The 12,603-nt window shown below is 26.8% G+C and overlaps 1 protein-coding gene and 1 long non-coding RNA gene across 4 annotated transcripts in view; one reads left to right on the forward strand and one right to left on the reverse strand.

Moving 5' to 3' along the window:
* LOC127277076 (uncharacterized) overlaps window positions 1–12,603 on the forward strand; it is a 98,148-nt gene that overhangs the window by 17,215 nt on the left and 68,330 nt on the right. The gene's annotated exons all lie outside the window — the stretch shown is intronic.
* The window catches only part of LOC127277058 (lachesin-like), a 218,843-nt gene that overhangs the window by 6,211 nt on the left and 200,029 nt on the right, over window positions 1–12,603 (reverse strand). For all 3 annotated transcript variants that reach the window (XM_051297888.1, XM_051297883.1, XM_051297875.1), the window contains one exon: window positions 5,005–5,103. In XM_051297888.1, the coding sequence (XP_051153845.1) occupies window positions 5,005–5,103 (99 nt within the window). The remainder of the gene's footprint in view (window positions 1–5,004; window positions 5,104–12,603) is intronic.

A 12,603-nucleotide genomic window follows, 5' to 3' on the forward strand; every position in this document is an offset into this window, starting at 1 on the left:
TACCGCTAAACCAGCATGGTGCCTGAATTTACGAGCCTTGATTTCGCTCTTGGTATAGCAAACGCGATACCCAAATCCAATTCTAAAATTCACCTCACTACAATCCTCCAAAAGTGTTTTTGACAAAAAATTTCGTTTTTCAATTTACTTTATATATACAAAAAAAATTATTTGATTCAAATACTCGATTACTTGACTATTATCAAATAAATATTTATTTGTATCAAATTATTAATATTTGAATCAATTAAATTGATATTTGTTTCAAATACAGAAATTATTGATTCAAATACAATTTATTTAATTCAAATAAAAATTATTTGGTTCAAGTAAATATTTATTTGATAATACTCAAGTAATCGAGTATTTGAATCAAATAAATTTTTTTTTCAGTATAGCGTTTTTGGTTTTTAATCGATTTATCTAAATGTGTTCCAAATGAAATTTTTTAAAAAAATTTAAATTTACGTCTTGGTTTTATTTCATATTACCAAAAAAGAAAAATTATTTGATTCAAATACTCGATTACTTGACTATTATCAAATAAAAATTTATTTGTATCAAATTATTAATATTTGAATCAATTAAATTGATATTTGTTTCAAATACAGAAATTATTGGTTCAAATACAATTTATTTAATTCAAATAAAAATTATTTGCTTCAAGTAAATATTTATTTAATAATACTCAAGTAATCGAGTATTTAAATCAAATAAATTTTTTTTTCAGTATAGCGTTTTTGTTTTTTAATCGATTATCTAAATGTGTTCCAAATGAAATTTTTTCAAAAAAATTTAAATTTCATATTACCAAAAAAAAATCTAATTTCTCTTATATTTGATAAATTATTATTTTAATTTATCATTTAAAATTTTGCTGTAATTTAATTCATTCGATATTAATTTACCTTGACAATTTGAAAATGATTTGCTAAGCAAATTTAAATTAAATATTTATATTCAGCTGGCCATTGAATAAAAGATCAATTTATATCTATAATAAAATTTTTGTAGATAATGGACATCGAAACGTTAATCATCTTTTATTCAATGTCTGAAAGAACCTAAATATTTAATTTAATTCACATATATAGTGAATTTATTTGGTTTAGTTTCGTTATATTTTCTATTTTCTCTTTATTACAAAATTTTATATATATATGAACCGTATATAAACGAGAACAGAATATTTCATGAAAAAGAAAGGAAAATAAAAAAAAAAAAAAAGTCGAAAAATATACAACATTCTTAAAGTTTGTTTTTGTGATGAATCCAATGAGAATGGTTTGAGAATCTAACAATGCGAAATGTTGGTGTAAAGCGCGAAACTAACGTCAGGCCGCGAGAGCTTTTGCGAATGAGATATCTTGGAATTCTCATTCAAGAGTCCAAGAGAAAGTCAGTTATTCTTCCGGTTGGTCTCTTCCTTCCCCCTTGGCTATTACTCGCTTCGAGAGAAATATATTCTCCGCGTTTTCTTCCTCTCTCTCTCTCTCTCTCTCTCTCTCTCTCTCTCTCTCTCTCTCTCTCTGCCTTCACTCATCTCTAATTACGAATCAGAAACAACCCTGAGTCAGTCTTCCGCCATTCTTCCGTGCCCCTTCGTGTTTCACTCTCTGGTTTGCCGCACTTTCACCCCCATCCCATCTTCATTTACCCCAATCCCCTTCTTTTCCTTCCATCATCCCTTAGGAGTTCCTCGCTTCGCTACTTTTGTCTACTTCTCAACTCTTTTTTTTTTATTTTATTTCTTTCTCTCTTACTTTGTCTATTTTTTTTTACCTATTTTAATTATTCTGTTATTTATCTTTGTTTTCAATTTTTCTGTTTCTTTTCCTTTTTTTTATTTTCTTATTTTATTTTATTTTTTATTTTTTTTTGGTTTCTTGGAGAGCTTTCTTTCTTTATCGTTTCCTTTTCTCCAAGTACTTTTTCCACACATTTCCGCTCCCCCTTTTTTTTTTGGTGTCACTCCTCTTTTCCCTTTTTCCATCGAATGGACAGATGATTTATGAACGTGTGCTCTCTCTTACACACACAGAGAGAGAGAGAGAGAACACGTGGGGTCGCACCTTTAAGCATAGAAATCATTTTAATTGGGATCGTGTGCTTCGCGAAAAGTCGACTTTAACGGGATGAAAGTTCGTCGTTTCCAATAGAGAGAAAGAAGGCGCGGGAGAAAAAAAAAAATTATCGTGTGACTCGCGCTTACGAAAAGCGGTTTAATTAAGCTTTCCGGACTCTTTCAAAGTTCTCACGTTAGGTAAAAAAATTTTCTTTAAGTGATATTCAAGTAGATTTTTGAGGGTTTTTTTTATTATTTCTTTATATAAAGAGAGATTTATATTTAAGGCAATGATTATTTTTTTTAGAATAAATTTAATTTTTTTTTTTTAAGTTTAATCGTCAAATATATTTAATTTTGAATAAATTTAATAAATATATAAATATATAAATATATAAATATATATTATATAATTTATATACTTTATAATATAATAATTATAATTTATATTTTTGATAATAATAATATAACAATTTCTTGTCTGAATATTGACATATTTACACTGCACTATTTACATTTATTAAATATTAATTACATTAAATATTAAATGAATTAAGTATATGAAATATTGATTAAATATTAAATATATTAAATCATTTAAGTACTCTCTAAATTTAAATTACTGAAAAGTAAGCTACTAATTTAAATTAGTAAAAATTTTCACTAATTTTTAGTAAAATATTACTATTTGATTTAGTAGTTTTAATTTTTTTTTTACTAATTTAGAAAAAATTGACTAATGATAAGTGAAAATTCTTACTAATTTAAATTAGTAGCTTACTTTTCACTAATTCAGATTTAGAGAGTACTAAATAAATTTTTAAAAAAATAAAAGTAAATAAAAAATACTAAATTAATAATTTATTACTATTTATTAAAGTACAGTGGAACCTCGATTATCCGAACTAATCTAGGCAAGGCCGAGTTCGGATAATCGAAAATTCGGATAATAGAGATTTTAATTTTTTTTATAATTAAACTAAAAAAATGTACAGTTGATCTATATATTTAACTTAATACATATATTTTTAAATATACATAAGTATATACATATAATTAATATTAATTAATATTAATTAATATTAATAATAATAATAATATTAATATTAATATTAATTAATAATATATTAAAAACTCAGAAAATTCGGAAATTTTTAAGATTTTTTTGTCATAAATTTGGTTATTTTGCTTTCTATTCGTTTTTTAGATGCATCACGCATTCTTCTCAGAAATGAATGAATGATAAAATAAATAGAGAAAATAAAATTTAAAATTCGGGAGACCAAAAAATAGTTCGGATAATAGAAGTTCGGATAAAATGTTTTTCGGTTCGGATAATAGAGGTTCCACTGTACTAAGATTTACTAAATTTTTATATTTAAATACTAAAAAAAAATTTCTTTTTTAAATAAAATACATATATTTAATTCTCAGTATATTATAAATTTTGAATAATATTAAATACTGAATATATCATAATTACATTAAAATATATTCAATAATTAAAACATGTGAAATATTAATTAAATGTTTAGAAAAATCCCCAAAAAGAGTAAAAATTATTTTATCTTCTAAAAGGAAGCAAAAAAAAATACGATTTTGAAATTCCCTTATCACGAGGAGAATTGATCAAATATATACAATGTGATTTGAGTAAAAGAAAAATCGCGCGTCGCCACCAAAAGAAATCGAATATTTTTGTACCCTGTAACAGCTGTAGGTTACGCAAGACATATCGAAATGCAAAGGCAAATTGGTAGTACAGAGGGGATGCTACTCTTCTTTTCTTTTTCTTCTTTTTTTTTTTTTTTTTTCTTCTTCTTCGAAGAATTACCCAAGTACCTCTCGGGGGTATCTGGTGCACATTGCCATAGAATACGGATTTGCACACTTTGCCATTAAGCAAATTCCTTTTAAAAAGAAATTGCCAATAGGGGGGAGGGGGGGGGGTGACGCTAAAGCAGTGGGAAAAAATATGAACGTCGAAAGAAATATCCAATATTGCCCCTGAGGGCTTCGCGGAATTTCTAAAGGGCGAAGAGAGAGAGAGAGAGTGAGAGAGAGACCAATCGCGACGGATGTGAAGTTCTCATTCATTTCAAAAGCTTTATACTGACGCGAAGAACGAGCACATTATACCTAATTTAGCTCAAAGTTGGCGAGTTGATTTTTTTTTTTTTTTTTCTAAAGTTCTTATACTTTAACTGAATCCATTAGGTGCGATACCCATGCTTTGTGTGCATGTGACGCTGAATAAGATATTCGAACTTTTATTCTTTACAAAAAATTTCTCCCTAATAAATTGTATCTGAATTAATAATTTTTTTTCATTTGTCAATTTTGTTTATATTAATTTTTATTTATTGTTTTTTATTAAGTTTTTTTTATTTATTTTTTGTTTTTTTACTATTTTATTTGTTTTTTTGTTTCTTTTTATTTATAATTTGTTTTTCCGTTTTTAAATTTGTTTCCAGATTATTTGCAATTGTTTCTTATTATTAAAATCATTTCCTATTAAAAGAAAATTAATTTAAAGTCAAAAATTAGTATGTAATAAAACTTGATAACTTTCGAGAATAATTTATGGCATTTAAATTACTTTCTGTTACACTTCTCTTAGTCATGCATATCATGTTCGTGATTGATTAAATCTTTATCGATTTGTTTAAATTTGCAATTCAGAGACAGACTTTTTTTTTTTTTTTTTAATATCATATTGTATATTTTTTATTAGACTTTTCTTTTTAATTATCCACACTTTCTTTAAATATTTAATTTATCCGATTGTAAAAAAAATAATTATAATGTTTATTTAAAATATTCTTCCACAATTTCTAAATAATTATTTTCGAATTCTATTATTTTTTTTTCCTTTTTTAAGAAAAAAAAAATTGTGTTATTGGAAAAACGTTTCGTATACACTAATAAAGAAATATTACCAGTCTCGGGGTCCCATTTAGTTTTTCGCTTCCTCTCCAATTCATTAGATTTCTGTTCAGATTTTCCAATGTCATTTAAGTTTGACTGCGACTTGCTGACTGAAATGAAAAAAACAAAATTAGTTGAATTTTTCTTCTTTTATTGAAATATATTTATAATTTATAGAATATTATTTTCATTTTCAAAAGCTATTTGTAAATTGTAAATAAAAATTGACGCGACTTTACAAACAAACACAGAAAATTATAAGGTATTAAAATGTAATGCTTATTATTTTAATCTAATTTTGCTTATTTTAATACCAAAATGGATTAAAATAATAGCAGCTTATTTTAATGCCTTTTAATTTTCTATGAAAAGACATGTGAACAAATAGTCAACGAGTAAAGATGTTTATGCTTTTGTTGTGTTTAAAGCCAGTTAAGTAGATAATAGAATATATAGTAAACTAGAATGGAAACTTTAAGTAAACACACTTTTGCAAGTAGAGTGAGTCGCGCTTTTGTCAGACCGAAATTTCTTCTCAACGAACAAAAAAAAAAATATATATATAGACAAAAAAAAATATAATAATTAAATATTATAACGATAATAATATATAATATTAATAATAATTGGCAATATTTCTTTCAAAAAGTGTGTCAATTTCCGGTGGCTTTTCACGATTAGAATGCAACATACACTAAATGACCTCGAGAAAATTCACAAAGCTTTTCCGGCGGGACAACGTTACAGCAAAACAAGTTAAATCGCTTTTCACAAAGTTCCGGTCTGGTCACATCGCCCTCGAGCCCGAGTAATTCTACCGGAATTGGGCTACACGTTTACTAAATATACAAAAGCTAAAATTACTTTAATAATACATTTCACATATGATAGAAAATTTATATATTGATTATTGACTAATTAATAATTAATAACTTTACTAATTTTCTTCTATATAAAGAAAATTTTATTTTAAGGATGAAAAAAATACCAAACATTTTGAAAACTTATTTTATTTTTAGCAAAATTTTTTTTTTTATTTTTATAAACTTGAAAAGAAAATTATTGATTTAAGAAAATCATTAACTTGTCCATAATTCAAGATTTACTTCAAACTAGTAAAATTTTCTTGAACCGAGAAAAGAAAGTGAATTTGTTTTCTTAATTCAATTTATCTCAGAATAAGATTTTCTTATAAATTTTCCGTTTCAGATAATTGACATCTAAAATTGAACTGCTTTTTTCGTTACATACATATAATTGCCAATATACAATTGAATAAAAGATAATTTATACTAATTACCATCTGCAATGTTATATTTAAATTCTGTAGAGATGCTTTTTAGAATAATTGGCGAGATTCTATTCCATATATATATATATATATATATATATATATATATAACCGTAATATGCAATGAAGATGAATTTCAATCAAGTTTCAATGGACTTTCAGTTAGAAACTTAATCACAAACGAGTTTACAAATGTAAATTCTCCACTTTGATTCAGTATATATTGCACTTAATCTTTCCAGTGAATAATTTTCATCATTATCTATACATAAAGCAGTGTGTATATCTTGATTTTTCTTTCAGAAATTTTTATTGTTATAAAAGTTCAATAAACATATAGAAAGAAAAAATTAGAAATAGTTAAAAATATTAAAAGTTATTTTAAAAAGTTTGCGCGGTCAAAGAATACAAAATAATTTATCTCACATATTTTTTTTTAGGCTTTTAAAGCATCGCGGTTGAAAATAAATTTATTGTTACAGTAGACATTTTCCCCTCCAAAAAATTAGAATGAAGTTATCTTTTCCGTGTAAACTTTTTTTATTTACATTTAGAATAAAGTTACCTTCTGATATGTCATAATTTATTCTAGTATATTTGTTTGTTACAATTTTTATGTAAATTTTTTTTTTATTAATATTTATTTATAACAAATAATATTTATTTAGAAAACTTTAAATTAACCCGTGCAGAAATTTTGAAAGGGCCCTGGCAGGGGCCAAAATAAAAATAAAAAAAATTTCTAAAATATTCTTGTATTCAGAGGAAAATTCTGCTTACAGAATCCTCTTGAATTTTATTCTTAAAACAAGAGTAACAAAAAGAGAGAAACAGAGAAGAGAGAGAGAAAGAGAGAAAGAGAGAAAAAGAAACAGAAACAAAAAGACTATTCTAGGGCATTCCTCTTATATTCAGAATAATCTTTTTAGAATAAAAATAATACTCTTAGAATTTAGAATAATCTTCTATGTTTAAGAATATTCCTCTAAATTCTAAGAGGATTTTCCATAGAAAGTCGCTCTTTCGCAAAGATGATTGCGTCATAAATCGCATATCGTGCGTAAAAAAGTTTTAGTTTCTGTGTGAAAAAAGAGGAATTAAACAAAATGGATAATAATCTTTTAAATATCTTGATAGAGTTATACAACTTACACAATACGTGCCTATTTTTGAAGGTAAATGAAATTTTTAAAAGTAATTTTTAAAAAAATCAAAAAAATTTTGAGGTTATGCTATTTAAAATTTTATTTTATTACGATTTTTATTTATTTTAATTTTATTTAAAATTTATTTTAAATAAATTTTCAAATTTAATGAATTATATGTTTTGCGCATAAAAATATTATTAAAAAAATAGAGTTGATTTATTCAAAAAAATTAAAATCAATTTCAATTTATTTATATACTCAAATAGTTGTAAATCATGGAATAACAAATTTTATTCCTTTTAATTTTATAGATTATATCTATGACATACAAATTAGATGATTGCATTTTTATTATTTCAGACTTCTTATTATGATGATATTTTCCTCTTAAAATAAGAGTATCCTTTTAAATTAAGAGGAATAATTTTACATAGAGGACAATCCTCTTAAACCTAGAGGACATCCTATTGCAGTATATACTAGAGGAAAATATGCATTGAAATAAGAGGAATCCTCTTGAAACAAGAGGATTTTTTTTTCGGTGCTGAAACAGGGAACCCGATCGGGGCCACAGCGCCCTACTACAATCCGATTAAAATCGAGGGCTGGTTTGGCCCCGGTCGGGTTCCTTGTTTCAACTAGGTCAGGGCCAGGTTGATTAATTTCTGCACGGGAATTAATATCACGTGTAGAAATTTTGTCATGGCTCGGATCTGTCCCTGATCAGGTGTGGTGTTTCATTACCAACTAGGGCCCTGGTAGGGAAATTTCTACACACGGGATATTAATAATTTTTAATTATATATATTTATTTATAATATTTGATGGCAAAAGTATTTTCTAATAATTTAAAATTTGATGAAATATTTTGAAATTGAATTCAGTAAGAAGACAGGTAACATATTGAATGACTATAATAGAATTGGGGTAGTCGCGTGCCACTATGATGAATATGGCACATATTCGCGCGAAGGCTTCAGAAATTGTGTATAGGTCGAATCCGGGAGTTTAGCCGCGTATATACCATATTGCAAAGATGTTCCCTCTGTTCGAACAAGGGGCAACTATGCGTACATATACACATGTATAGGGAAGCGTTTGCATGTGTGATGTACTCTCTCTTGGATGGTACAGAGAGAGAGAGAGAGAGGTCGATGGTTGCAATGCCCGCTCGTCGTGCCACAGAACATTGTCACTGCTAATGTTTACCCAAGATTTGCATATGTCTGTCTGCCCTATCAATTCCTGGTATACAGCTTCCACCCTTCATTGCATACCTAGCCAAACGCACACGGGAATGCACAAATTTCATGGCACTGAGTACCTCCACGATCACCAATTACCTTACCAAAATAGCCAATTGTGCCAAGACATTCATTTTGCACCCTCGCGCGGAATTAAATAAAACACCTTTATATTCTCTAGAAACGCGTTTATTTAAAAAAAAAACAAATTTCAACTCTCGAAAACAAGTTTTCTTTTATCGGAAACAAATTTTTTTTTTTTACATGAAATATGTATTTTTGCTATATTTACACAAGATTTTTTTTTTTAAATGTTATACAATTTTCTCACTTTTGTTTGTACATCGAGAAATATTTTTTTTACATCAGTGTTCAAAAATATTTGTTTTAAAGTTATCAATAATTCGAGCAGCAAATTTCATAAAAACATCCCGTGCAGAAATTTTGCCAGGGCCCAGATCGGGGCCAGATCAGGCTGCCTTATTAGGGAATGAAACACCGCGCCTGATGTGGCCCTGATTAGGAAATTCACATTTTGTGATCGCCCTGATCAGGAGTAGCGTTTCATTCCCTACTAGGGCCCTGGTAGGGCAATTTGCGATTTCGTTAGTAAAAGTATTTTTTTTTTGCTAATTTATAGTTACTGTTACCATTTAGTTAGTCAGCCTAACCATTTCGTAAGGTAACTAAATTTTTATTCCAACAAACTACACAGGAAAAATAAAATCAAAATAACACGCAACAAATTTTAGCCTAATTGTGGGTTAAATCTTATGGGTTTTAGCATTGGAGAAAATTACCCGCAACAAAAATTACACCAGCTTTTTTCTAGTTAAACCAACTAATAAAATAGTTATACCAAATAAAACTAGTAACAACTAATTAGTAGCATTACTAAAAATGGTAATCTTTTCTCTCATAGTTAAAAATTTAATACACGGAAAAAAATATTTACTTGAATAAAAAGTTTTAATTTAGTTCAATTTTTTTTTCTACTAATTAAATATTAAAATAATAAATTTTACAGGCGTTTATTAAAATTGACATAAAATGTTATTATATTAACAATTTGGGGAAAGTTAATGCAAATGAGTTTTGTAACTATATGGAGAGAGAGAGAGAGAGAGAGAGAGAGAGAGAGAGAGAGAGAAGGGTAAGGACCATCCTCTTAAGTAGTAGAGACGTTTAGGACAAAGACATTCTCACATGATCATATACATGGGTGTTGAGATATTCCCATCGTTGTGGTTAAACGTGAATATAGTACCTATTGTAGGGTTATATCTGTATATAAGGGCGTTGGTGGCGCGGGGAGTAAACATTAATGCCACCCCACAGACCGCAGATGTTGCGCCAATTACAAACCTCAACCCTCAGCGTGCCTCGACCTCAGAAACATAAGCCATTCCACCGACTTACCGCCACGTTGTCGAGGCTTTCTCTCTTGGCGCTACACACACACACACTTTTCCCTTTCAATAAAATGACAAAGAAAACCTTTAAAAATTCCTCTAAAACTACCAAAATTTGTTTTGGTACAAAATACAAAATTGTATTTTTCAAAATTCCTCAATTTGTATCCGTTTCAGTTATTTTATCCGAATCTAAATGTATAACTCAATGAAAAATTCTTTCCGGAATTCTAAAAATATTCCAAATCAACTCTCTAAATCTGAATTAGTTAAAAATAACTAATTAATAGTAGAATCTTACTAATTCAAAAAGCAAAAAGTGAGTCACTAATAATTAGTAAAAATTTACTAATTCAAATAGTTATTTTGGTTTAACTAATTCAATTAGTAACTTTTTAATGCGGCTCCCGGGGGCGCAAATTACTAATTGATTAGTTAAAACTACTAATTGTTTACTAATTCATTAGTCATTATACAATTTTACCGCCAAATCGTAAATAATCAATAAAAATTTATCAACTTATTCATACTAAAATTTTAAATTTGAAAAGTCGAGTTTCAAAGATAAAATTTTTCGCATGTATAGTTTCTTCATGATTGTATAAAAAATATTTTATTTTTAAAAGTCAGTTTTCATGGGTTAAATTGCATAATATTGGCAAAATTCATATAAAATTTTTTACGTTCTGGTGGTTCATTTGATATATTATTTCCGATTTTTTTTTTTTTGAGTAAAGATTTTATTAAAATTTTCACTTTATAGTAATTTATTAATTTACTTAAAGACAGTTTAGATACACATACATAGTTACTTTTGGTGAAATAAAATTAATAAAAAAATTTTAACGGTTAGTTTATATCAAAAAATTTTTTTGAAAAATAAATAATTTTAAAAGTAATATTTAAAGCACCAAACAAAATATATTGAACATAGTACAAGCTATAGTATTACATAATACTTCAAAAAAACAGAACAATAATTTAAAAATAATAAATGCTTTCAAAAGTAGTATTTTAAGCATCAAACAAAGTATTTTGAATAGAGTACAAGCTATAGTTTCACATAATACTAAAAACACAAAAAAATATTTTTAAAAAACCCATGGAAGATGACATACGTTATAAAAATAATAGTGGTTACGTTCAACTGACTAATTCAATTAGTAACTCGGGTGTAATAACTAATAGAATTAGTTAATTTGATTACTATTTTAAATTAGTAATGTTCAAATACTAATTTTTTACTATTTTATTAGTAAAACTTCCAAAAATAACTAATTCATTAGTTGAAATTTAATTTACTAAATGAATTAGTTAATTTTTTACTAATTCAGATTTAGAGAGAATCGAATTGATTCGAGAATGATCCGAAAAGAATTATTTGTTGACTTACATATAAAAATTTTAATACTGATTTACAAATCAAAAGCAAATATTCTGTAATTTAGTAAAGGGAATGTAATTGATTAGAAAAAAAAACGAATCACTTAAATCTGTTTCCTTTCATTTGAGTATAACTTACTTGGTGAAGAGGAAGGTATAAAGGAGAGCGAGATGAGAAGATAAAATCATATAGAGAAAGAGGGAGTAAGAGAATGTGGAAATACGGAAGCTGCGATATTATTCTTGGGTCTTCCTTGCTGAAGCATTATTAGTTCTGGTTGTTAGCATATATGAAATATTGATGTTACAACCCCTCTTGAACAAAATCTCTCTGGTCGTGGGTTCAGTTATGAACAAGCTTGTACACTTCTCTTCTCTCTCTCTCTCTCTCTTCTTCCTCTTCTCATCACAAACTCTTCCTTTTCTCTCTTTTTCTATCTATTTCGTCTCTGCATGCCTGTCTTTTTCCCTTAACTTTAAGATTTTTTAATTGCCTTAAATTTCTTTAAAATTATGAATAAAATTCTTCTCTAAATTTAAATCACTAACTTTTTGCATAAATTACCATTTCGTTAGTAAGAATATTTTTGCTAATTTATAGTTACTGTTACCATTTAGTTAGTTAGCCTAACCATTTCGTTAGTAAGGTAACTATTTAAATAGTTATTCCAACAAATTAGTTAAACCAACTAATAAAATAGTTATGCCAAATAAAAATAGTAACCACAACTAATAAATTAGCAGTAGCATAGTTTACTAACTGAAAATAGTCACCTCAAAAATGGTTACCCCAACCAATCTAATTAAAAAAAAAGTATTAGGTACTAATTAAAAATTTTTTTTTTTACAATTTTACAGACAAGTAAATTATTTAGCTTATAAATTGAAAGAATAAATAGAAGCAAAAAAAAAAAATTCCTTTGTTATCATTAATTGTTAATAATTCTGACTGAATTGTTCAGTACATGATATAGAATAATAATGAAGGAACTTTTTAATTATGCAAAATTTCATGTTCAATAATACTAATGCTTTGAAATACATGTGATTCGTCCAATTATTACGTGGAATAATGCAGTGTAAACCTTGTTAAATCAATAACTCAAAATGAAACCAATTGTTTTATCAACAA

This window comes from Leptopilina boulardi, unplaced genomic scaffold (assembly GCF_019393585.1).
Source record: "Leptopilina boulardi isolate dan_hultmark-lab unplaced genomic scaffold, ZJU_Lbou_2.1 LbouV2_110, whole genome shotgun sequence".
In the NCBI taxonomy this organism is placed as follows: Eukaryota; Metazoa; Arthropoda; class Insecta; order Hymenoptera; family Figitidae; genus Leptopilina; species Leptopilina boulardi.